The 26,454-nt window shown below is 53.7% G+C and overlaps 1 protein-coding gene across 2 annotated transcripts; it reads left to right on the forward strand.

The window, feature by feature from the left end:
- Positions 1-1,497: 1,497 nt before the first annotated feature.
- Positions 1,498-15,346, forward strand: CNGA2 (cyclic nucleotide gated channel subunit alpha 2). 2 transcript variants are annotated; one of them, XM_085007016.1, is made up of 8 exons: positions 1,498-1,610; positions 1,967-2,070; positions 9,611-9,743; positions 9,960-10,052; positions 10,389-10,559; positions 11,352-11,459; positions 12,674-12,780; positions 13,131-15,346. In XM_085007016.1, the coding sequence occupies exons 3-8, from the start codon at positions 9,637-9,639 to the stop codon at positions 14,534-14,536; spliced, it is 1,992 nt and encodes a 663-aa protein (XP_084863142.1). In that variant the 5' UTR covers positions 1,498-1,610; positions 1,967-2,070; positions 9,611-9,636; the 3' UTR covers positions 14,537-15,346. The 2 variants fall into 2 exon arrangements, with proteins under 2 accessions (XP_084863142.1, XP_020935774.1); XM_021080115.2 differs by having other exon boundaries at positions 1,529-2,070.
- The last annotated feature ends 11,108 nt before the right edge of the window (positions 15,347-26,454 follow it).

Raw genomic sequence — 26,454 nt, forward strand, 5'->3', positions numbered from 1 at the left:
GAAGGCTGCGCAGGGTGGGGTGGGTCGCCCTCTGGGCCGGGGTGCGTGTGTGCGCGCAGACACAGACATGTTCGCAGAAAAAGCCTGGTAGGAAATATGTTGTGAAACAAAGGCTCGCCCTTGGGAGCAATTTAGCTGAGACGCAAACAAACAGCGGGGCAGCCCCTGGAGAAAGGCCTCCTGGCCTCGGTGAGCGAAGGTGGAGCCCTGGCCAGGCCCGGCGCCCCTCGGCCTGCCGGGTACCTGCTCAGCTGCTCCACCTCCAGAGGCCTCCAGAGGGGAGTGGGAGCCCCTGCCAGGCTGCCCGCAGAGGGGAGTCGGGCTGTGGGCCCCTCTGCAGGGCTCCACGGGGGCCCCGTAAGGCTAGAGTCCTGGAGCATTTGTCCCCTTGAGGCTATGTCCCTGCCAAGCAGCCCTGGCCTTGCCCACATGCTCCAGCATGAGCCCAGCCCTGCTCCTGACACCTTCCCCACAGACAGCTTGGGGAGGGAGGGACCCATTCGTGGTTGGGGTCGTCGTTTAGGGCTCCTCTGTGACACTTCCCATGGGTGGCCCAGGCTTGGTATTAGAGGGGTGGGCAGCCAGTCCCCCTGCTGGATCAGGGCTTGAGGGGCCAGGGTGACCGTCCATGGCTGTCCGCACCTGGCACCCAGCAGAAGTAAAGGGCTGGCGGGGTGGCCTCTGGCCAGTGTCCCCTGGGAGCAAGTCTGACCTAATTGCCTCCTCAAGGGAGGGGTTGACCTTGCCTTGGTCCTAGGAGCCTGGCCTTGAGGGCATGCCTTCTGTGGGAAAACCTGCAGAAGGTAAGGCCAGCCTGACCGTTACTTTCCCTGACACCCCCGCTCCATGTGCCAGCATGTTGTGTTTTCAAAATATTTGATGACCCAAGTCCTGCTTGACATATCCTTCTCACGGATGTGGCTAACAAAGCCCTTGTCCCCCCCGTCCAGCCCCCGCACAAAGCTAAGCCCCGAGACTGGCCTGGTGTTCATCCTTGCAAACTCTCGCCGTCACATGCCGACGTGTCCCTGTGTGTGCCCCGCGCTCTGTGCAGAGGAGCCATGTAAGCCACCGCTCGCAGCTCCCCAAGCCGAGTGTGCAGGTGGGGAAAACGAGGAGCCTCTTGTGCCTGCTCTGCTGGGTGGGCCCCTAACCTCCGCCAGCCCTGCCACACGCGGGAACTCAATATTCCAGGGCTTCGGTCTCAGGTGTGCCTCCCAGCAGCTTGGGGCCGGGGCGGGTGGAGGGGGGGAGGGGGGTGGGAGGAGTGAGGGTGCACGGGGGGCTCTGTTGAACCTGGGACCAGCCTGGAATCCTGGTCTCTGGACTTGCCTTCCAGGGGCTCTCGTCCACTTTCCCTTCCCCAACCCTGGCCCCTCTTGGAGGTCAAGGCCAAGGCCAGGGAGCCCTGGAGGAGGAGTGGATTCCCCCTCCAACCCTGCCCCGCCCTAGGTGCCTGTGGTCTCTCCCAGGTTCCCCCTGGCTGGTCCTCTGGCCAGGTAAGTGGGCGGGGCTGTAACCAGGCCAAGAGGCGGGCGCATGGGGGTGGGGAGCTGGTGGCTCTGCGTCTGTCCCCAGACACAAAGCCCGGGCGCTGCTGCATGCTCCACGTAAGGAGGACTCCTCAGGGAGCTTGGGAGGGGCTGGCTCCTGGGTCTGGGCAGACAAGCAGCTTCCACAGCCAGGCGGCCCAGCGTCCACCCCTCACCTGCTGGTGGCCTGGGTTGTGCGGGGCCACAGGGAGGCGATCAGGCGTCTGGCCGGCGGGCAGCACAGCTTCTCCAGCGGGCGAGTGCTGCCCTGGGCCAGGGTCTCGAGGTTGCCTCAGCTGCCAGCATGAGCTCCTCTGGGCCACGGCCAGCCTCCCCTGCTGGTGTTGGGCAGGGCGGCCAGCTCTCTGACTGAGACGCCACCAGCTGCCACTGCCCTGGGGACAGGAGCACCAGGAGGTCTCTACTGGCTGCAGGTGCGGATGAGCCCCGAAGGCTTGTCTCCCGAGGGCTTCGGACGACTGACAGATGCTGATTGCGGCCAGGGGACAGACACCCTGCCTCTGAAGCCGTCTGATTGGTGAGAAAAGGGGCTGGCATTGGGCTGACACTTTCTGGTGGCCGCTGGCCAGTGGCCTCCATGGGGTTGGGGATGGTGCCTGTGATGGTGTGTAGGTCGCACACCATCGGGGCCTTTGTGTGCCTTCTCCAGCCACCCTCCCTGCCATGCTCCTGGGGGCCGCAGAGGGGCCAGGAGGGGGTCTGGCCAGGCAGGGTTGGGCAGGAGACAGGGAGGGCCCCGTGGAGCTCCTTGGCTCTCTGCACATGAGGAGTAACAGGCGTAGGGCGGTCACAGGCACACACTGCTTCTCCCGTAAACCCTCCTGGGATTACAGCCTTGGCTTTCAGTGCTTTGAGAAAAGCACTCTCCCCAGGAGAGCCTTGAAGGAGGGCGCCTGCAGCGGGCCTCTCAGGCTTGGGGAGCCAGCCCCTCCACCATGTGGACAAATGCATTGACAGTGAAGCCATCAGAGCTTCTGGGGGAGGGAAGGTTCTGGAACCAGCCAGCAGGCCTGGGGCAGGGATAGGCTCCCCATTTTGGCCCTCCAGCCTAAGCTTGCCCTGCATCTCGGCTTAAGCTCCGAATGGCAAGTACCAGCTCCATCCGAAGCAGACTGTGGCCACAGGAGGCAGCTGGTGTTGGGGGCGCCTATTCTGGACCCCTCCTGCCACAGCACGAGCACAGCCCTCAGTCCCACTTGTCAAATAGAGGCCTCCAGGGTGCTGGCTGCCTTCTGTAGAGGGAGGGTCACTGAGCCCCAACTTCACTGACAGGGTGCGTACCTCGTGGGCCTCTGGGTGCCATAGTGGCCTTGGAACTGCCAGGACCGGCCCTGGCCACCCCCAGCAGGCTCCAACATGAGATGGTCCTGCAGGAGACAAAGCTGCCAGGATGGGTCCGGTCAGATCCAGGAGGGATTTGAACACCCCAGTACAGAGTTTGGATCACCTCTCACTCCATTCAGCGAGTACCTGATACTGTCCTTCATCCTGGGACCCAGCAGGGAACAAGCACACTTGGTCCCTGCTCACATGGATGTGACATCTTGTGCGGGACAGAAAATAAGCGCGGAAATCACTGCCAGGACGTGATACCATAGATAAATCTATGGTACCAATAAAGTGGGGAAAAAAGCGAACATGAATCAAGGGGTGGATTTGGGAATGTGCAGAGCAAGTTTAGGGAATTCACTCATTCATTCGTTCATTCATCCATCCATGACCAAAATATATATGTGCTCGCCATTGGGCTGGGCAGGGGTGATAAGTTACTTAAGGAAACAGGCAAGTTCCTGCCCTGATGGAGTTTATTTCTAGGGTGAGGGCATCTGTCTATGGATTTTGGAAGCAGGACTGACAGGCAGATGCAGACGTGAACTAACTGAACTCACCCTGGTGACGTGGAAGGTGGGGGAGAGGACGGGCTGGGGATCAGAAGGCAGAGAAGCAAGGAGTCAGACAGGATTGCGGCTGGGGCTAGGGCAGCAGCGCTTAGGATGGAAAGTTTTTCTTTCTTTTCTTTCCTTCCTTCCTTCCTTTCTTTCTTTCTTTCTTTCTTTCTTTCTTTCTTTCTTTCTTTCTTCCTTCCTTCCTTCCTTCCTTCCTTCCTTCCTTTCCTTCCTTCCTTCCTTCCTTCCTACCTTTCTTTTTTTTCTAATTTTATTGGAGGATCGTTGACTTACAATATTGTGTTAGCTTCAGGTATATTGCAAAGCGAATCAGTTATATATATACATGTATCCAAAACTTTTCAGATTCTTTTCCCATATAGGTTATTACACAGTATCGAGTAGATTTCCCTGTGATATACAGTAGGTTCTCGTTACCCATCTATTGCAAAGTTTCTGATGTGTTGGTGTCCACACTAGAGGCTCCAGTCCCTTGTCAAAGGAGTGATGGGACCAAAGTCAGCCAAGCCTCTTTGGTAAAAAGCCCTGTTTCCTGAGTGTCCCACTGCAGATTTCAACAGGTCCTTGTCAAACGTCTTTTTCATGGAGGTGCTGGCCTGGAGCCTGACCTCAGGGTGGCTGATGCTAGCCAAAGGCAGATCAGCATCAGGGACCCACCAAGGTCAGTGCCAGCCCTTCTCTTCACCTGCAGCTCGGGACTGCCTATTCTCAGCTCCTGACACTCTCCTCCACAGCTGAGCCCCTTCCAACTGTCCCTCTAGGCCTGGGGTGCAAGGGGTCACTGCAGCTTCAGCTCCACACTCAAAAGTCAGCCCTGAGAACCTGCTGTGCCTGGACGGGTTCTGTCGTCACTCTCCTCTCAGTACTCACGGCCAAATTGCTGGCTCTGTTCACCTTCCAGGCTGGCGCTATGGTTGAACGTGCTTTTGGAGCCAGACAGCTTAGGTGGGGATCTGTGCAATGGGATAGTCACAGCATCGGCCTTGCCAGACTGTCCTGAGAATGGAGTTCAACCTGGGTCAAGTGCAGTAGCATGTGATAGCTGCTCAATGAACAAGAAGTTGCCCCTTGCACCCCCACGTTCTAGCTTTCATGTGGCTGTCTTTTCATGTGGCACCGTTTTCTATTGCAATGGCCAGAATTGAATATCTGGGGCACTACTTTCTGGCTGAGACTTAGAGTCTGCTTCTCTGGCAGTTGCGGAAGAGTTCTCTTTCCCAGTCACAGGGCAAAAACTTTTTGGCTGCTATTAACCTGACTCCAAGGCCAAGAGGGCCTGGACTATAAAAATGCCGAGACATCTGGTCACCCGGAGGGTTTTATGAGCCCTTTGGGAAGGTCCACTGGAGCTCGTGTCACCTACTAGCAGTTCCCTCTTCGAGGCTGTCTTCTGAGATTCCTCGGAAGTACCCCCAGATCTAGCCTTGATGTCGTCTTTCCTCCCTTACTCTCTTCCTTCCTCCCACCACTAGGTATGGAGTGCTTTCCAGGGGCCAGACCCAGTGCTGTGCGGGGATGCAGAGCATAACAACGCAGACATTGCTGTGTGCCCACAGGCAATGCATACACATGTGCAAGGGAATGTTGGCAAGAAGGGCAGCATAGTCTGGACTCGGGCTTCACCCCAGGATTTTGGGAACTTGGTGAAGTGGTGCACAGGGAGAATGAGCCTGGGTGTGCCAGAAGCTGAAGGCTTGAATGCTCAGTCAGTCACACATATCTAACGGCTGATGGCGAGGCATTCAGTGTGAGTGAGGTGTATTCATCCAAGCTGGAAGTTGGAAGGAGAGCCTGAAGCTTTTCAGAGTGGTCTTGCTGTCATTCTCACCTTTATTACTGGGCATTTGTTGCCTTCCTTACTTTCGTGACTGTATGTAATGTGTCTTATTTCCCTGGCTGCTTTCAAGATTTTCCCATTATCAATGGATGTGGGAAATTTGATTATAATGTGCCTTGGTATAGTTTTCTTCATGTTTCTTGTGCTTGAGTATCACTGAGCTTCTCATATCTGTGGACATGTAGTTTTTAAAGCAAATTTGTGAAACACGTAGCCATTATTTCTTTAAGTAATTTTTGTACCTCTTCCCCCTTTGTGAACTTCTTTTTCTGCTCTTTTTTTCTCTGTGCTTCCTTTTGGGTAGTTTTATTGTGTTGTCTTCAAGTTCACCAATCTCCTTTTTTTCTACAACATCAGATCGGCTGTTGATCTCATCTAATGTATTTTTCATCTCATAGTTTATAGTTTTCATCTTTAGAAGTTTGATCCAGGTCTCTTCACATATTCCATACCCTTATTTAACTTTTTGAACATACGGAATACAGTTGTATTGGTCGTTTTGATACTCCTGTCTGGCAATTTTACATTTGTGCCTATTCTGGGTTTATGTTGATTGACCGATTCATCTTCATTATGGGGAAATTATTTCTATGCTTGGTAAATTTTAAGTGGATGCCACAGATTGTGAATTTCAATCTGCAGGGTATATCTGGTCCCTGTTACTCCATCTTTTCCAGAGGGAGAAGTGTCATATGTTCCTTTAAGATCAACATATTGCCATAGCAGAGGCCTAAGCTGAGTAACGGATGTAGAAAGAGAGGGGTGTCATGGACTGGGAAAAGTATAGTCCCATTCACTGACCATTCATTCAAAACTTACTTACTGAGCATCTGCCATGTGCCAGGTGCTGAGAAAAGATGGTAGCTTGGACTGAAGTTAATGGTGAAGATAGTGAGAAGTGATTGGATACAGGGTATGTTTTGAAGGTAGAGGCCACATGATTTGCCTATGCCTGTGGGAGTATGAAAGAAAGGGAGAAGTGGAGGATAATTCTAAAGTCTTTAACTTGACTAAGTGGGCCAACAGCACTGCCTTTACTGAGATACACACAAATATGGGAGGATACAGTTTGAAGGGGAAGATCAAGTACTCACTTTTGGACAAATTCAGCTCAAGATGCTTATTCAACCTCCAGGTGGTAATGTCAAGGAGACCCACAGTAGCTCAAGGGAGAGGCTGAGCTGGTGTTATATATTGTAAATCACCCGTGTACAGATGTGTTTAAAGCCAGAAGACTGGAAGAAGAAAGGGCAAGGAGAGAAAAAGAGAAGGAATCTATTCAAACACTGACATCAGGACAGTCCAAACTTTAAAATTAGGAAAAAGGAGGTGGGAGAGTTCCTGTCATGGCACAGCAGAAACGTATCTGACCTGGAACCATGAGATTGTGGGTTCGATCCCTGGCGTCTCTCAGTGGGTGAAGGATCCAGTGTTTCCATGAGCTGTGGTGTAGGCTGCAGATGTGTCTTCGATCCCAAGTTGCTGTGGCTGTGGTGTAGGCCGGGTCTGATTGGATCCCTAGCCCTGGAACCTCCATATACCATGAATGTGGCCCTAAAAAGCAAAAAAAAAAAAAAAAAAAAAAGGGTAAAAGGAGGGGGATTCTTCAGGGGCCGCTAAGAATTGGCCAGTGAGGCAGGAGGAGAGCTGGGAATGTGGTTCCCACGATTTCAAGGAACAGTGAATAAACGGTGTCAAATGATGCTGAGAGAAAGAACAGGAGTGAACAGAGAAATGGCTCTGAGGATGAACTGCGTGTTTCTGGCTTTTTCTTTTATTCTGGGAGCAACACTGAGATCAGGAGACCCTGCCACACTCAGCCCTCTAACCTCAGTACATGCCTTGGGAATAGAAGGAAAGAGCACTGGGCAGCAGTGAGAGGCGAATGAGCCACTGCCTGCCCCGCTTCCCCTCCTGGCCTGGTCACCGCGGCCCCTCCTCTCACCTGCTCTGCTCCCTGGACGCAGCCATTCTATCCGACTTCCGTGAGCTCCGGCCCTGAGTGGTGGTGGTTGACGGCACAGATGTTTTCCTCATGTACTCAATCCCTCCTCAAAACCTCTACTGCTGCTTTACTCTCCCCTTTCTGGAAAAGAATAACAACCACAGCAGCGTAAAACCAAAAAACCCAAAGAACTTCTACAAACGTACATCCTCCAGCCCCACCTCGGGGGAAGCAGGGTCGGGCTCTGCCGGCAGCGGTGCCCCATGGCCTTGTCCCTTCCTGAGGCCTCCCGTCTCCTGGGGCCTGTCCTCCGTGGTCTCGTGCTGTGCAGGCTACTCGTCCCCTCTGAGAGCTTTACCTGCCAGCAACCCTGGGGTCCCTGTCTCTAGTATGGACCAGACCCCAGTGAGTGCTGGGTTGGTTGGTGTCTGCGGCCGCAGGCCTGGAAAGAAGCAGTGAAGGCTCGTGACCAGGCTGGGGCCCTGGGGACAGAAGACAGCGAATGGAAGGATTGGTGACACTTTGAGGGGGACAGTCGACTGAGGAGAGAGGCTGCTTGGATGTGACAATGGAAGTTTTCTGGAGGGAGGGTGCCGACTAGAAACCCTGGCCTAGCTGTCTTGTTCCTGCCCAGTGCCCTACAGGGGAGTGTGGGTGGCGGGGCAGGCGCAGCAGCCAGCCTGAGGGGAGGGCCTCTTCCTGGCACGAAGGGAGCAGGGATCATGGGAGAGAAGTCTGTCTTGGGGCCAAAACCTTATCAATGTCACCCCGCACTTTCTCTCTCGTGGGCTCAGGGCTACAACTACTGGGGATGAGCAATAAGTAGGGGAAGGGGCCCGGGTCCAAGTCTCCGGTCTGGCCCTGGTCTCCTCTGCCCTATTCCTGTAAGCGTGGCTCACTCTGCACTCGGGGTCCAGACCCCCACAACAGTGGCCCCCCCATCCTGCAATGGACTTGACCTTTGCTGCCCCTCCTCTACCGCTGTCATTCATCCCCGGACCATGCTCTACAGAGTCCCCCTCCTCCTCCTCTCCAGGCTTCCGGGAGGCCAGCTCTGAAAACCTGAGCAGGGCAAGTGCCACAGCTTTGTTTGCATTGCCTGGAACTTTCTGTCTCCATGGTCTGCCACCCCTAGGGTCTAAGCAGGGACTCGGGGATGCCAGTTTCTCTCCCTCGGGTGCCCTCATTAGCATCCCGCTGCCACAGTCCCACAGAGAGCACCAGGTGAGCGGCTCTGAGGCTGCTTGTTATTATCACTCACCGCAGAGCTTGATGTGCCTGCCATCACCATGGCGACGGCTTCAGACGCTGGAAGAGGGGGCGGGCTCCAGCGTTAGGGCCACAGGTACGCTGCTGTGGGGCGTGCTCACTGCTTCTGTCCCAGCTGCCCTGACCCCGCGTAAGACACAGGGGGAACACAATCTCCTGTCTCTCTTCTTGATTTTTCCATTCTCAGTCTATGCTGTGGAGTAGACTCCTCCTCCACTCAATTCCTAAACGTTGGGTTCTCCAGGGCTCTCCCTGTGTGATGCCACCCCCCCCCCCGCTCTCCCTCCCTCCCCACACCCAACCCACCCTCCCTTGCTTCCGGCTTCAGCAGCCCCCTCTTCTCCAGACTTCCCCACCTCGCCTCCACTCTTGCCCCCCCAATCCAGTGTCCACCTCATAGTCAGAAGGATCTTTCCCCAATGCAATGCTGTCCTTGTCTTGCTCCTGCTCAGCCCTTCCAAGGCTCCCCAGAGCCCAAAGGAGAGAGCGCTGACTTCGACCACTGCCTATAGAGCCTGGGGGAGCACTCCCTTCTCTCCTCCTCACTCTCGGCCCCACCCACTGGGCTACTGTTTGGTCCCCAGCCTGAGGGTGCTGGAGAGAATGTGATGAGCTAAAAGGATGGACAGCGCCCTTGCTCAGGGGGCTCTGAGGTGGTCTCAGCTGAGGGGAACCAGAGAGCCAGGAGGGGTGTGTGTGGCAGCTGCTCTGGGCCAAGGAGATGCATCTCCTCCCATGTGGCAGGAGTCTGGGGGCAGGGGCTAGTTTGGACGTGCTCAGCAGCTTCAGCATATGCCAGACATCTGCAAAGCAGGGACACCAGAAGATGGCTCAGAGGGGTTTTTGTTTGTTTTGTTTTGTTTTGTTTTTAGCTTCAATAGTTCATATGTCAAAACATTCACTGGGGCAAAATCAAAGAAACACATGTTGCGATTTAGCACCGTTCCCCTTTCAAATGACCATCAGCTCCCTGGAGCTTGGAGCCTGCCCCCTGGCAGTGCAGATCTCCTTGCCCTGCGCTGCCACAGCAATACCCAGGGGAGGCCCAGATGGGTGCCAGCAACCTCTGTGACCTTCCTCTCGGACCTCTCCCTGGCAGGTGAGGGTCCTGGTCGTACATGGAGGATGACAGAAAAGGCCAATGGCGTGAAGAGCTCCCCAGCCAACCACAACCATCACGCACCTCCCACCATCAAGGCCAACGGCAAAGATGACCACAGGACTAGCAGCAGGTGAGTCTGCTGAGGCTTGGGTCATTTCAACAGTGGCCTTGAAGCTGTCCCTTCCTCCCAGTTCTGCCTCACTGTCACAGGGTAAACAATCTTTGGCTCAAGGACACCGTCTAAAAGGACCTTGGGATTTCTAGGCATTTTCCCGGAGGGGAGGGGGCTAATAGGAGAGAAAGCGTGGACAGAAAAAGCCCTTGGTCAATTCTGCTTCCTCTGCAGGCCACAGTCTGCAGCCGACGATGACACGTCTTCAGAACTACAGAGGCTGGCAGAGCTGGATGCTCCCCAGCGGGGGCGGGGTGGCTTCCGCAGGTGGGTATCGCCACTGCCCTGCTGCTACGCCCTCCCTCTCATGGGGCCGGTCAGGTCGTGGGATCCCCTCAGTCCCACGGGGCCTTTCCATCAAGACCTCTGGGAGGCACTAGCCACGCTGTCCTAGCTCCCCTTTCTCCCTCAGGAAGTCTGTGCCAACCTTCCTCCAGACCTGTCTTCCCTGAGATGGTGCTCAGGGAAGACAGGTCAGAGTAGGGTGCCCCCCCTTGGGCTGCAGGTGGAGTCCCGCCCAAACCCCATTCCCTGCCCCGGGGCAGGTCCTCTTTCCTCGGCGTGGCTCTCGACCCTGGCTCCCGCTCTCACTCTCACCTCCAGGATCGTCCGCCTGGTGGGCGTCATCAGGGACTGGGCCAACAAGAATTTCCGCGAAGAGGAGCCTCGACCCGACTCGTTCCTCGAGCGTTTCCGTGGGCCTGAGCTCCAGACCGTGACGACGCAGCAAGGAGATGGCAAGGGCGACAAGGACGGCGAGGGCAAGGCCACCAAGTATAGCTGTGCAGCCTGGGAAAGGGGTGGGCAGGGGAGACCCCTCTGATTTTAACTGGAACATTCCACTCTCTGTGGGGAGTGCCGTAGAGGCGATGCCAACATGGCAGCACGGAGAGGGGCCTTTGAAGAGGCCACGCTGGGCGCTGTCTGGCTGGGGAAGGCCCAGAAACAGTCGAGCAAGACGGAGCGGGAGGGCAGAGAAGGCAGAGCTGGAGCGTCTGTTCTTTGAGGAATGAGTAGGCGACTGTGGCTGTCTGGCCAAGCCGACATTCCCCACCTCTGGCCAGGAGAGGCAAAGAGTGCCTGCCAAGGCAGAGGACACAGCATCTGGGAAAGTGCTTTGGGGGCTGGAGGCCGGGGATCAAACAGGGAGGGGGTGGGGGCAGGAAGCACGCGTTGCTCACTTGCTGGGAGTTCCTCTCTCTTCCCGGAGGGTGGTGGGAACTGGCCCAAGCACTCATCACCACGCTGTGCTCACAGCTGCCTCCGCGAAAGGCTGCCCCTCGCATGCCCTCTGGGCAAGTGGCTCCCAGGGCACACAAGAGCCAACGGGCCCATGTGGAGTCACAATAGGAAGAGGAGAGGGGTGTCCTTTACCCGACCGAGCTCTACTCAGGTGCCCAGTACCAGTCTGAGGCTTCCTGATAAATGAAGCCCTAAGACAACCCATCTCTCACCCTGCACATCCCCTTAGGCATGGCTTTTTCAGGGTCTCCTAGCCTCTGGGAGCTGGGGTGCTGCCACAATGGGGACCTAGTTCCCAAGCCCGGCCCCTGCCTGTCTCTTCAGGAAGAAATTTGAACTCTTCGTCCTGGACCCAGCTGGGGACTGGTACTATCGCTGGCTGTTTGTCATTGCCCTGCCTGTCCTCTACAACTGGTGCCTACTGGTGGCCAGGTGAGCAGGGACTGGTCTGGAAGGGGGTGGCCAAAGCGACTTAGCCTGCAGGCCCGTGACCTGAGAGCACACCAGTCCCAGGTGTGGACACAGAGCTCACCCCAACCCAGCCTTCTTTCTGGATCCCCCGCTCAACAACTGCCCCTCCCTCTGGCCCTATGAGCCCCAATCTTCCCCCAACCCCATTTAATAAGCTGCCCAAGCTCCATGTCTATCCTTCTCCTGGCATCTGTAGCCTCTTCCTACTTCCGTATCCACACTAATACTGTCCTAGGTGAGGCCACCTTCCTCTCCTCCCAGGACAACCACGACAGCCCTGCAGCCCCTCCTCACATACACTCTTGGCCCCTCCAATGCATCCCGCACCCTTGCAAGGCCCGAGATACTCCAGGGACTGGAAGCAGAGAGCTACCAGAGGAAGAACAGTCAGGGTAGACCTCTCAGAGGAGGCGGTACCTTGGCGGAGACTTGGATGGCAAGAGGAGGTAGGCTATTTAGACACCTGAGGTTGGTGGAGGGAACATTCTGGGAAGAAGGGACAACACCGTACAGAGACCCTGCTTCAGGATGGCCTAGTGTGGCAGGAAAACTACAAATGAAGCATCAGAGAGGTAGGTAGAAGAGAACCCCAGCCCCCTCCCCGGCTTTTCTGAGGCCCCTACCCATCCAGTCACCAAGTCTTCCCCCTAAAACCCTCCTGCAGCCTCCAGCCTCTCCTCATTCCCACTGCCTCTGGTCTAAGCACAGCTGCTGCTCTCTCTCTCAGTCGGGTTGGCCAGGGCTCCTTATTGGGTTCTTAATAGGTGTATGTTGAAGAGCTGAGCATGGAGGCTCTTCAGCTATGCATCATGTCCATTCTTCCAAGGACCCATTTTTCATTCAGCTTACACTTGCTGAGCACTGGGATCCTGGCTAGGATGTGCTCTGGGCTAGGACACAGGGCACGCAGTAATGACTGAGAAGTGATCTCTGTCCTCTTGGAGCTCACAGTCCAGCAGATGAGACAGACAAGTAATGGTCAGTGGTGATGTCTATGTGGTGAAAGATTGGAGTAGTAGTTGCTTGTGAACAAGTGTCTCATTGGCAAACGGGCTGTGACTCATTAGTGCCCCTGGTGGCCATCCCAAGCCTTGCTCACGGTGGGCAGTAGGTTTGGGGATTTCAGGGAGCCTTGGCTGGCTTTGAGGGTGAAGCCCAACCCTGTCTTCCTGCAGAGCCTGCTTCAGTGACCTACAGAAGGGTTACTACATAGCGTGGCTGGTGCTGGACTACTTCTCGGATGTGGTCTACATCATAGACCTCCTCATCCGATTGCGCACAGGTAAGTGAGCAACTAACTGGGCTGCACAGGCAGGAGCATGACCCTTAAGTCCAGAAGCTTGAGTCCAAATTCTTAGGAAGTGCTCTTGACATGGTTTTAGCCTCAACTGTCTGGCTGTGACACAGGTTGGTGCCTGCCCCTCTTTGAACCTCATGCTCCCTACATACTTAGTGAGTTTCAGACCTGGGGGTAATGTCTTAGCATACTTATTGCCAGCAATGCCATGAGTTTCCCATACTCCTCCTTGGGAAGAAGGGTTGAGCGAGAAGTTTGTTCCTTGCTGAGTATTAGTCTATCAGGAGGGACAGGCCTTGGGGCAAAGGTGATATTCTGGCTTGTGTCCCCATTAGGTTTTTTGGAGCAGGGGCTGCTGGTCAGAGATCCCAAGAAGTTACGGGACAACTACATCCATACCCTTCAGTTCAAGCTGGATGTGGCTTCCATCATCCCCACAGACCTGATCTATTTTGCTGTGGGCATCCACCGTCCTGAGGTGCGCTTCAACCGCCTGCTACACTTTGCCCGCATGTTTGAGTTCTTTGACCGCACTGAGACACGCACCAGCTATCCCAACATCTTCCGCATCAGCAACCTGGTCCTCTACATCTTGGTCATCATCCACTGGAATGCCTGCATCTACTATGCCATCTCCAAGTCCATTGGCTTTGGGGTTGATACCTGGGTTTACCCCAACATCACGGACCCTGAGTATGGCTACCTGGCTAGGGAATACATCTATTGCCTTTACTGGTCTACACTGACCCTCACCACCATTGGGGAGACACCGCCCCCTGTCAAGGATGAGGAGTACCTATTTGTCATCTTTGATTTCCTAATTGGTGTCCTCATCTTTGCCACCATCGTGGGAAACGTGGGCTCCATGATCTCCAACATGAATGCCACCCGGGCTGAGTTCCAGGCCAAGATTGATGCCGTCAAACATTACATGCAGTTCCGAAAGGTCAGCAAGGAGATGGAAGCCAAGGTCATTAGGTGGTTTGACTACCTGTGGACCAATAAGAAGAGTGTGGATGAGCGGGAAGTTCTCAAGAACCTGCCAGCCAAGCTGAGAGCAGAGATAGCCATCAATGTCCACCTGTCCACACTCAAGAAAGTGCGCATCTTCCAGGACTGTGAGGCTGGTCTGCTGGTGGAGCTGGTATTAAAGCTCCGTCCTCAGGTCTTCAGCCCTGGAGATTACATCTGCCGCAAGGGGGATATTGGGAAGGAGATGTACATAATCAAGGAGGGGAAACTGGCAGTGGTTGCTGATGATGGTGTCACTCAGTATGCCCTGCTCTCAGCTGGCAGTTGCTTTGGAGAGATCAGCATCCTTAACATCAAGGGCAGCAAAATGGGCAATCGACGTACAGCCAATATCCGCAGCCTTGGTTACTCAGATCTCTTCTGCTTGTCCAAGGATGACCTTATGGAAGCTGTCACCGAGTACCCGGATGCCAAGAAGGTCCTGGAGGAGAGGGGCCGGGAGATCCTGATGAAGGAGGGGCTGCTGGATGAGAACGAGGTGGCAGCCAGCATGGAGGTGAATGTGCAGGAGAAGCTAGAACAGCTGGAGACCAACATGGAGACCTTGTACACGCGCTTTGCCCGCCTGCTGGCCGAGTACACGGGGGCCCAGCAGAAGCTCAAGCAGCGCATCACAGTTTTGGAAACCAAGATGAAACAGAATAATGAGGACGACTACCTGTCAGATGGGATGAACAGCCCCGAGCCAGCTGCTGCTGAGAACCCATAACGGCTTGGGCCCCACTGCCTCTCCAGCCTTGGCCTTGACCCCAGGAGCTAGAAGAGCTGTGTAGGTCCCCACATATATATGCATTCCCTCACACCCCCTTGAATTCTTCCAGAAGCCTTTTTGTCCACAGGTTTTGGCTCAATCACCCAGAAGCCCTTCTCCAAGTCCAGCTGACAGGCAATTTTGTGCACAGTGCAGGCCGTGTTTGGCTTGGCTTCCAGAAGCTTCAGCCAGTCCAAGTCTGAGGAAAGAAGAGGGGAGAAGCTGAACTATTTTAAGGGATTTGTCCTGAAGAAGCCCATCTGTAGGAGGGTGGGCACCCTGAGGCTCCCATCACTCCAGGCTCCTTTGCACCTAGCCACTTGTCGCTTGGTTCTGGCCCTCGCTCTTCTGTTATGTGTCTGAACACCTCCATGTCCCCGCTCGTGTATGTAGTTCAAGCACCGGCTCAGACGTTTAGCACAGGCCCCCAGTGCCTGTCTCCGCAGGCAGGCAGAGGGTGTGGAGGGGGGCAGGTCGGGAGGCACTTACTCAGTGCCACTTCTCCCTGTCAGGCACCCTGAGTCCTGCTCTGTTGATCTGTCTGTCTGTCTGCCAACCAGGAGTGGGACCCCTTCAGTCTTCAGGGGACCAGGGAGTGAGGATCCAGGAGTCAGCTAGCAGGCAAGGTCACCTGGGAGCTCTGACCACCACCCCTCTCTGCAGAGCATCTCTGAAGAGGCCCCGAGGGGCCGGTGGTGGGTGGGCAACTCTTCAAACTCTCATCTGCAGTAGAGGCACTTACAAGTTAATAAATTCCTTTGAACTGGCTGTGGTTATTGCTCCAGTCTGCTATTAACCTTCCCTCCCTTCCTCCGTCAACCCCTCTCTTCGCCCCATGTTTCTCTTTTCCCCTTCTCCGGGCCTCACTCTGCCTGCAGTACCCTCTGTTGTCTTTGCTCGATTTTGCATTGGGCCTTCAGGACTCAGCTCAGGCACCCCCTTGTCAGAGCAGGCTCCCTCGACTGAACCTGCTCCCACCCTAGGCAGTCTGTCAGCCCCTCTCTAGGCTGCTTGTGAGTCTCTTTGATCCCCCTTTATGGCCCGTTTTGATGGATCTAGTTTCCAGCCTGTGGGCTCTTTGAGGGCAGGGCCGGCGGTCTCCCTCACTGCTTTCCCTGCAGTCTTGGAGACATGCCTGGCACAGAGGAGGCATTTGGAGCATGTTTATTCACTGGGGCAGTAAGCGAACACACCCTAATCCTGGGCTTCCATTGGCCAGCGGCCCCGTCTTTACAGAAACACTGGCTATGTCTGGGGATTTGGGAAGGATTTCCTGAAGGAGCAGGAATTTGAGTGGGTACCCCCAGGTGATCAGGAACCCCAAGGAGGATCTAGGTGCAGACTCCGACGCCTTTATGCAAACCAGTTACCTCTCTATCCCTCTACTAATTGGGCTTCGATATACACAAAATTTGTCATCTAAACTGTTTTGTGTCCAGTTCAGTAAAGTACCTTTACACTGTCGTGCGACCAATCTCCAGAACTCTTTTCAAACTGTGAAACTGAAGCTCTGCCCCCATTAAACAACTCCTCAGTCTCCCTCCCCCACCCAGTCCTTGTCACTGTTCCACTTTTTTGTCTCTGTGAATTTGCTCTAGATATACCTCATGTAAGTGGAATCATACAGTACTGGTCCTCCTGTGACTGGCTTATTTCCCTGAGCATCATAGTCTTAAAGTTCAGCCATGTTGAAAAAGGTGTCAGCATTTGCTTTTTTTATAAGGCTGAATAATATTCCGCTGTATGGATAGACCACCTTTTACTCATCCATCAGTGGACACTTGGGTTTTTTCTACCAGTTGACTACTGCTAATAATGCTGCCATGTCCATAAGTGTACAAAAGTCAGTTCAAGTTCCTGCTTTCACTTGTTTGGGGGTAGATACCCAGAAGTGGAATTGCTGCCTCAAATAGCAATTCTATATTTTTTTGAGGAATCACAGTATGTTTTCTATAGGGACTACACGGTTTTACATGTCCCCTAGCAGTGTACAAGGGTTCCATTTTTCCACATCCTCACCAATACTTGTTTTCTGCTTTTTTTTGGACAGTAGCCATCTTCAGGGGTGTGAGGTGGTATCTCATTGTAGTTTTGAGATGCATTTCCCTCATGATTATTGAGGTTGAGCATCTTTTCCAGAGCCTGTTGGCTGTTTGTCTGTCTTCTTTAGAGAACTGTCTCTTCAGTTCTTTGCTCGATTTTGCATTGGGCTATTGTGGTTGCTGAGTTATAGGAGTTTTTTATACATTCTGGAAACTAACCCAAAACAGATATAGTATTTGCAATTTCCCCCATTTTATAGGTTGCCTTTTTCACTCTGTTGCTTGTGTCTTTGGATGCCCAGAAAATTCTAATTTTGATGCAGTCCACTTGATTTATTTCTCCTTTTGTTGTCTGAAGGTTGGTGTCACCATTCATTGTTACTGGAATTCATTCTTCTAGCTAGACTTCTTTTCAAATTTAATGTAATTTCTTGGCCCCTTCCCTGGCTTACAATAATAAATCTTAATTGGGGGAAGAGTTGGAGAGATCTGGAACATTGCCATGCTTAGGCTCTGGTCCCCGAGAGTGGCAGTGGTAGGGAAGCAGCATCGGTGATGGGACCTTGTTCCATGTGTGTCCTCCCTTTGGGTACTGGTCTGGAAGAAAAGGCCCTAAGCCCCTTCACAACCAGAGAGGCTAAGCCACTAGGAGCTGGAGCCCTTGGAGACCCAGCCAGCTGCTTGCCCAGATGCTCATTGCTAAGGCCGCCCCAAGGAGTTCAGTTTCTATGCCGAAGTGCTGGAACCAGAAGTAGATGTTAGTTTTGTAGCCTTGGGACAGCCCTGGGCCCAGAGTCAGGAAGTTACTGCATTGAAGAATGTGGCCGTGGTTTCAGCAAGAAATCTGCAGCATTTTTTTCTTGGAGCCTGATTTCCAGTCCACATCGATCAGGTGGATATGGCATTTTGGATCTGGTTTTCCCCAGGGCAAAGCAGGTGACGCATCCGGACCACATGAGGAGCCCACCGGTTTGAGAAGAAGACTTCAGGGCTGGGTTCCCACCCTCTCCCCTGCTTCCCTTTCCCCAGACATCCTTGAGTCTAATCACCTGGATTTTTGTTGTGGTGACTTGAATGCCTACGTTCTCTTAGGTTTCTATGTTGACACCTGTGTGGACCCCGTGTGGACCCCTGTGTGGACCCCTGTGTGAGCATCTGTTTGTCAGCCTGGGCAGGCAGTGTTTGTCTCCACCCACTCTCTCAGCCTGCCCAGCCCCCCTCCTCAGTTGCTCGCTCTGCAAGAGCCTGACTCTCTCCTGCTTGTCGCTAGCCGCCACCCCCGCTTCTCTGCCATAACTGGCTGTAATGTAAGAACTGAAGTACATTTTCCATTATGTGTCGTATTTATGCAGCACAATCTGATGTTCCTTGCTCTTAATTTAAAAATGTTTAAATTGGAATGGTTTTTATTTTCCTCTGAAAATACCCACCTAAGGTAAATTGCCCTATTTGTATATGGCCATCCATCTGCTTTTCTCTGCATCAGTGACCTTCTATAGAAAACAAAAGTCCTGTCTCTCGCCAACTCTTTCACCCTCCCTTTTGGTCTAACACTTGGTGGCCCCTACCCGGCTTGTAGACCCCCACCTTGGCCCAGCCTGAGTCCCAGACTCAGCACCATCTATTGGTCCTTCTGGAGATAGCCTGGAGCCTCTCTTTAGTCCGGAGCCTCAAGCTAATCTGACCTCTTGGCCCCTTCCCTAGGGGAGGTCAAGGCAGAGGGTCCCTCTCTTCTGTTGAGCCTGAAAACAGGAGCTCAGAAGCCCCCAGTGCATTGACGGGGAACCCGGCCGCCAGAGGGCGCATGGACCTAAGGAAACAGTGGTGGGCTCCGCTTTGAGAACACCCCCCACCCCACCAGACCCAGGGCTGAGGAGGGCCCCCTGAGGCAGGTAGGTGGCCACCCACAGGGCCTCACTGAGCTGTAGGACCCCGTATCTCTCCCTGAATGCTCTGCTGAGATCCCTCCCAATGCCCCCAGATGTTCCTGGGTGACCAAGCCAATGGCGCCGTTCAAGTCTATGTGCGCTGGGTGCCCAGATTCTGCTGGAGGTTAGGTACGGAGGAAACATCAGGGTTGAATTGGAAGGGAACCTGGAAACTACAGCTATTATTGTTTTAATGTGTGTTCAGGAAAAAATACTACTACTCCAGAAAAACCCTTGATGCTATGACCATTATTCCTTACCATGGAGCTAAAGAAAAAAGTGAGCTGATGTAAGGTTGATTTAAAGAAAATCACAATGTAAACCACCATGGCCCATGGAAACAGAGCAGAGATGATGGTGAAATATCCAAATGCCTGCCTGACGCCACCCTGGCATTTCAAGATTGACGCTGTCCTGACTCACCAGCTCCCTCCCATTCTCCCCAGGTCAAAACCCTCGGAGGCATCCTGAACTCCCGTCCTTGCTTCATCCGCCAGCTTCTCCTGCCTGCCTGCCCTGGCCCCACCCTGGTCCAGGCCGCCACAATAAAATCCAAACTCACGACTGTAGTCTCCAGCTCCTGTGTGTTTATGGCTCTGCCTGTGTCTGTGACCTGACCCACTCTCTCCCCCTGCTTCTCTTCACCCCAGGCCCTCCGGTCTCCTTTTAATTCCTGGCACACTTGTGCCCAGCTCCTACCTGTTCAGTGGCCTTGCCCTTGCTGTCCCTTTGGCTGGCTCCTTGTACTCAGGGTTCTGTTGCATGTTATCACCCTTGCTGGTCTTTCTTTATTGTATTTATCACTCTCTCATTATTTTGCCTGTTTGTTTCCTTGTTTATTGTATATTCCACCCCCCCCCCCATCGCACTTGACTGTCCACACCCCGAGGCATATATGCTTGCTGGTTGGTCTCTCTCCTGTTGCCATTGGCCGTGACAGTGCTCTTTCAGTGCTGAATGCCTGGAACTCCCTGAGGGGCTGGCTCCCTCCACTCTCTAATGCATTAGATCATGCATCTTCAGATTTTCTCCCTCTCTTCTCTCTCCCTCTCTCTCTCTCTCCCCATTCTCATATGCCGTGGCTGTGCTGTGGCCACACAGGACTCAGTGGCATTCAATAATCCACCTGGAGCTGCCCCACAGGGAACTCAGCTTATGCCTCCTTCCTCCCCCAGATCTCTGCCCGCAGCATCCTTCTCATCCTTCAAAGACAGCCCTAATGCCACCTCCTCCCCGAAGCTTTCTTTGATCCCTTACATGCATGTGTATTGTCCTGCTCCCTTCTGCTCATGGGTGTAGGTGTTTGCGTCTTTTCTTCTCCTTGCTCCCTGGGGAGAGATTTCTGTGGAATTCACAATGCCCTTGGGGTGTGGGTAGGGATTTGGTCCCTAGAGGGCCCTGCCGCAGCCAGAGTTCCATAAGCTGAGCAGGAGTGGGCGCAGGCAGGCATGGGCTGCCATCTGGTCCCAGCGGGATGCATGGCTTGCCAATCTGGCTGTGGGTTGAGCTGCAGGTCACCTCCCCCCGGGCACGGACAGAGCTGCCAAGGACTCGGTGATTTTTGCTTCTCTCCAAGGCAGACATTTCCCTAGAAGGACAAGCCAGCCCTGGTTTAGGGTCTGACACACAGTCTGCTCCAGCTAGCCCCAGTTGCAGGATGAAGAAGATGCGTTCCCAGCTAAACTGAATGCACAGTTCCAACTGGGCTCAGCACTATGGCTGGGTGTAAAGCCATACGAGTAGAGGGCTTGATAGGGGCACAGGCCTGGGAGCCCAGGAACTTAAGCTGAGTTTGATTCCACCCTTACTCCCTGGGGAATGGGAAATTTCTACCCTTGGAGACCCGAGGCATAACACAGTGGGCAAGTTGAGGAAGAAGACCATTTCCAGCGAAACCATCCCTTCTTGGCTCCTCCAGCCTTAGTGAGTCTCTGCTCTTTTTCAGCACCTTCTACCTAGTTGTTCTCACATGGCTCCAACTGGGCAGTGCTCTGAGGGCGTCTGAGCAAGCTGCTCTACTGTCCTCCATGGACAGATTTGTCCTGGAAGACCTGATATTTGCCCAGCGTCTTGAAGGATGCAGAGAAGCTGCCTGGGCAAGCAATGCTCAAGTTCAAGGAGCCAATAGGGCAAGGATGTTGAAGAGCAAGGCCAAGAGCCCCAGTCTGTGGCCGAGGTGGAGCATGAACGCCATGCTTTCTTGGACGCCACAGACCCTGGGATTAATTTGGCCTTGCTGGTTGAATGTGGACAAGTTGATTCCCCTTTTGGGCTCTTGGTCCCACTTATTTTAAGGAACAGTTTCTCAGGGGCCCTTGATGCCCTGCTGAGGGTGGGAGGAGAATGAGTTTGTCTTAACTCACACCCTTGTATCACTCAAGTTTGTCAAACTGCTAACAGACCTTCAGAGTTGTCAGTTTCTATGGATCAGTGTATTTAATTAGATTTTTTCCCCTCCTTTTATTGAATTGAGTAAGCAAATTAAATTGGGCAATTTGTTGTTAGGTCATTTAAATGCCAGCTCGGTTTCATAACCTGGGCTTGTGCCACATCCAAGTCCTTCCAAGTTCTTCCCGGAGTGGTGGAATTGGAAGCCAGCTGGAGGAGTGGGTACCCCAGGGATCTGCATGTTGATCCTCTGGCTTTTGATGGCCTGAGTCTCTGGGCATAACCCGATTCTCTATAAAAGGGCAAGATGGGTGGTGAGAGGGGCTTCAGGACTAGTGTTGGATGGGAGCAGTGGTGACACATGGTAATAATCTGAAGTTCTTAGCCTTGCCCATGAACAAAGGTTGGCCTTGAATTTGCAGCCTCTGCTTTCCTATCTGTATAACGGGCAAGGTCTCTGGACACCCTTCTGTTCTGGCTTTTGGGGACATTGTGCTTGTGGGGACATGGGAACTGCCTCAGCCTGTCAGAGTAGGCTTGCCTGTCAAGTGCTGGAAGGGGACACAGCCTTTGGGAGCCAGGTCTTGTAGGCCTAGCGACGTGAGGTGGGCAGGCGGCTGTGGTCGGTGGGGAGCAGCAGCCTGGGCCAAGCCTGGAGGTTCTGGAATGTCTCCGGCGGCCAGGTCAGGAGGCCTCAGGCTCAAGACCACTCGCCCAGGTGCTGTTCCGCCTCCAGCCACAGAGCGGGCCGGGGGCGCTCTCGCGCCGCGAGTGGAGCGCGCGACCGCGGCGTTTTCCAAGCCCTTGCCCACCGCCCACGTTGAGGGGGCTCTTCTGCGCGGCCTGGCCTCCCGGGAGCAGGGGCACCCCGAGACGCCCAGATGAGAAGAGGTTTGGGGGCGGCGAGAGGTGCAGCCAAAGGCACAGGGCATGGCAGGGGGAAACTCTCGGGGCACCCGCCCCGGGACTCCCCATCGCCATCCCCTCCAAGGCACCGCGCCCCTCGCCCCCTCCTCTCACGGCCCGAGACCCTGACCACACCCGGCCAGCGGCTCTGCCGCGTGGACACCCCTTCCCCTTCTTGCGCGAGGAAAGGCAGGGGGGTGTGGAGCAGGAGGGCATTTCCCTCTGGGACCTGTTCTGAGAGGGGCTGGGCCGGGGCCACGAAGGCCACCTTTCTGGCTCCTGAGGCTGAAAGCGTGAGCAGGCGAGTCTGCAGACAGGCTGCCCAGACCTGTTGAATTCAGGGAGGCAGTGACAAGATGTGACAGGCGTACAGAGAGACAATGGCTGGAGGGCTCTAGTAGGGGCTGAGGACAGGCATTCGGGGCATGGGGCTTGGTAAATAACATTATCAAGGCGACAACCCAAGCAGGCAAATTGGGAAAGCAGACAGGGCTCCGTGACCACGCTGGCTGTCTGCCTGTGAGTCACCTCTGCAGATCGATTCATCTCGGGGCACTTGGCTATGCAGTGTGCTTAGAAAGAGAGGCCGAGTTGGAGCCGTCTCTGAACATGATGGAACTCTTCAGGGCGCACCCCAGTGGCCCGGGAACGTTGCATCCTTGTGCTGGGCCCCGAAGCCATGGCCCTTGTCTCTTCCCCTCTTTTGCAAAGACTGGGACCAGTTCCCCAGCTTTTCAGTTGAAATTAACCTTTCCCAAAGCTATTCTGGTTTAGGGGCTCCAGAGATGACCCCCAGCCCTGCTTGATCAAGTCACCTCCTGTGGCTCCATCTTCTTGTCCCAGTTCAGTGCCTAGGGCAGAGTTGATGCCAATGAATATTTGTTGAAGGAATACAGAAACCAGGGTATTTCTCTCTCTCTCTTTTTTAACATGCTTGCATTGTCGGTGTTTCCTACTAAACCCACGAATGAAAGTGCAGCCCCTTAGGAAACAAGCAGTGGTTTCAGGAAATAAACCAGGTCTGTGCAGATGTGGGTGGCTGGGGGGGGTGGGGGGGTGAGGAGGGCAGAATCTGGGAAGGAGGAAATCTGCCTGAAAAGAGTCCCAGGAACGCAGCTCATTTCACAGGCGCGGTCCTGCGCTTCCTTTTCTGTTTGGAGCCCGTGGAACAGAAAGCAGTTTTCCTTGGCCCAGAGGCAAGGTAGGTGAGACCGTGGCTGTGGCGTCCAAACCTGCTAAGAGCTAATTGTGCCCGCTGTAGGACAGCTTGGACACTCTCCGCAGGCGATGCTTGTGGTGTGGACGGGTCAGCGCCCTGGTTGCCTGGAAGCTGCTCCTGAGCTCCCCCGAGGTGACAGCAGCAGCTCTCAATGAGCCACCATGAGCCCCCAAACCAGGTTTCTGGTGGGTTGTTTACTGAAGTGCAGAGGTAACATCCCAGCCAGTTGGAGTAAGCACTGATTGGTGACATTTGAGGATTCTGAGATGAATCTGGCTGGAACTTGCTTTTTGTCTCTTTTCAAGTCTGGCTGTGTGTTGAATCATTTTTGAATGACATGACAATCCTATCCCCTAGTTCGTACTTCCCTGTTATTTTCAGAGACTATGTTTTAGAGCCAGTGACCATCACTAGTTCTGTTTCGTGCCCCGCCTTACATTTGGGGAGACCTAGTCCTTTGGACTAGCAGCCCTGCAAAGCCACAGCTTGGAGCTGGAGATGGCTTTCCCCCTCTGCACAAAGGAGTGGAGGCTGGAGGGAGCGGCCAGCTGTGAGGTGTCGCACACACGCCTTCTTTCTCTCTCTCTTTTTCTTTTCTTTCTTTCTTTCTTTCTTTCTTTCCTTTTGGCCATACTGGCGGCATGTGGAGGTTCCTAGGCTCGGAGGGGTTGAATGGAAGCTGCAGGTGCCAGCCACCACAGCCACAGCAACATGGGATCTTAGCCGTGTCTGTGACCTACACCGCAACTCACAGCAATGCCAGATCCTTAAGCCACTGAGAGGCCAGGGATTGAACCTGCATCCTCATGGATACTAGTTGGGTTTTTAACCTGCTGAGCCACCATGGGTCCGCTGGCTCCGCCTCCCCTTGGCCTGCCCATCCAGGTACTTCCCGAAGCAGAGCCAGGGCTCAGGCCCTCTGAGCTCTTGCCCAGCAGAGGCAACTCAATGCGTGAAAAGGCAAACCCAGGAGTAGGGGGTGAACTCCAAACCTCTCAAAGCGGGTGGTTGCCTTTCGCCAGTTGGTTTCCTTTCATCCCCGGTACAAGCTGGGGAGGAGGGCGCCTCGCCCGGGGCTTGCTTTGTGGATTTTCTCATTGTTTGACAATGGCAGAGGCTCATAATGTTTGGTTCATCACTTGCCATTCCTGTTGCCTGCATCCTCTCCCCCAATCTCTCTATTACTGGTTCCTTCTTGACATTCAGGCCTCAGCTTAAATGTCACCATGTTTGGCCACCCCATCTTATTTTTCTGGCTTGCTTGCTTGCTTTCTTCCTTCCTTTGTTCGGTCTCAATCTCTCTCCCTCCCTCAGAACTAGGCTGCCACCTCTGTGAGTGTGAGACCCCATCTGTCTTCATCCCTTTCATGTTCCCAAGGCTTGGCACTGTGCTCGGCCCCCAGCAGGAGCTCAGCGAATATTTGCTGTAAAGCCCAGGGAAGCAGCGACTAACTTTGGGTGGGACAATTAGGGAAGGTACTGGAGGATGATGAGGAGTTTTCCAGGCAGAGAAACAGGACCTGACCTTCGCCGACCCGAGATGCTGGCCTTGAACCCCAAGAGCTCGAGGAGGGTTCTTAAGCACCCTCCTCCTTCACAAGCACCCCGAGACCCAGCAGCACCAATGAGGGAACTGTGGGGCCTCCAAACAAATAAAGAGCCAGAACCCGTCTAAGGAAAGGAAATGGCCCAGCGCCTCTTATCAGCTTCTCCTACAGCCTAGAAGTGTCCCGCCCGAGCAGAGCTGGGTCCTCTGAGGTCCCCTCTCTGCAGGGTGAGGAATAAGGCCCCTGAGCCTGGGGCTCTGGGACGAAGCAGCCTTTGGTTGAGGAGCTTTCCTGTGTCTGAGTGATGAGCTCTGCGCTCTGGGCCCTGGCCACCCTCCTGCACAGCAGGCTTTTCAGTTGTTTTAATTTGACATCAGGAGGAATGACCAAATTTTTGGCAGCCTTGGGAAAGGGGGTAAAGGATTGCAATCCTGTATCCTCAAAGTCCCAAGTCACTGAAATGGAAATTGGCTGCCATGTCAGGAAGGAATAAGGGAGAGAAAATTGCCTTGTGAGCAATTCGCCTTGGTCGTAAATATCCCCAATAATCCTTCACACCAGCGCAGCGCTCTGTGGGGCATTGAGTTCTTTCCCACACATCAGCCCACTGCATCTTCGCAATGGCCTGTGAGGGAAACAGCACCAGGACGAGCCGCCCAAGCAGGTGCGGGCAGAGCTGCTGGGGCTGCAAGCCGGGCACCCCCCTCTCCCCCGGGCCCCGGGTGCCACTGCCTATGCTATTTGTGCACAAGCCCAGGCCCAAAAGGTCCTTGCATTTTCTTGTCTTCCTTTTTTTTTTTTTTTTTTCTCATTTTGTTTGTATTATGGTAAAAGCCACATGACATGAAATTCACCATTTTGAGCACTTTAAAGTGTCTAGTTCATCAGCAATTAGACCATTGGGATCACTCCTCCAAAGGAAACTTCATATCCATTAAGCATCTACCCCCCAATTCTCCTCTCGTTTCTTTTCTCTTAAACAAACAAACAAAAAACCCCTTACTATTAAGGCTTATTTGTGGGCTTCAGCTGCAGAGGGTTGAATACATCCACCTCTCAATTCAGGGCTGGCTACTCGAAGCACCTTTTATGTTTTTTCTTCTTCATTCCAGATCCTCACCTCCTCCCCCCACCCCCCGCCCCCGCCCCTGCCCCCATGGGCACCCATTCTAATGCATTTGAGATGAGTCTCTGAATATGTATGTGTTCTGTAAAATATAGTGTTGTTTTGTGTATGTGTTCTTAATTTGCATAAATATTATTGTGCTATAAATCTTGTTCTGCTTTACTTTGAAAAAATCAGCACTATAATTCTGAGATCAGTCCATGTTGCATATGAATCTAGTTCCTTCAAATGGCTGCCTAGAGATCTATTTAGACTATCCATTCTCTTGGGGTTGGAAAAATGGCCTGTCCCCAGTTCCATGCTGTGCCACGGTGGCCCTCCTTGGACATGTCCTGATGGGACCTGCCTTGGGATAGGCTCCCAGATGGGGACACGTGATACTTTGCTCTCCCACCAGTCATTTTCCAACTGTCTCAACTACTTGCCAAACAGATAGGGGCTAAGAGAATCTTATTGTCTTTTCCAATTTGCATGTCCTTGATTACTAGTGAGTTTGGGCATCTTTTCACATGCTTATTGGCTATTATGTAAATTCTCTTCAAATTCTTTCTCTGTTTATTATTCTTTTGAAAATTTGGATTCCTATCGTCTTTCTGAAAGATCCTATCTTGTTAGTTTGGTTTCAGACATCCAAATGTATTCACCTCTCAGTCATTTATCTTTTTTTTTTCCCCAATGATATCATTTCGTGAACAGAAATTTTTAATTTTGTTTAGTCGG

This window comes from Sus scrofa, chromosome X (genome assembly GCF_054392235.1).
Source record: "Sus scrofa isolate SSC_HxYL_T2T_F1_AM1 chromosome X, Sscrofa_HxYL_maternal_Yorkshire_Landrace_v2.0, whole genome shotgun sequence".
In the NCBI taxonomy this organism is placed as follows: Eukaryota; Metazoa; Chordata; class Mammalia; order Artiodactyla; family Suidae; genus Sus; species Sus scrofa.

Coding starts and splice junctions, on each gene's coding strand:
- CNGA2 (XM_085007016.1), top strand. CDS start 9,637: ATGACAGAAAAGGCCAATGGCGTGAAGAGCTCCCCAGCCAACCACAAC. Junction 10,053..10,388: donor GGGCGGGGTGGCTTCCGCAG/GTGGGTATCGCC, acceptor TCTCACCTCCAG/GATCGTCCGCCTGGTGGGCG. Junction 11,460..12,673: donor TGGTGCCTACTGGTGGCCAG/GTGAGCAGGGAC, acceptor GTCTTCCTGCAG/AGCCTGCTTCAGTGACCTAC.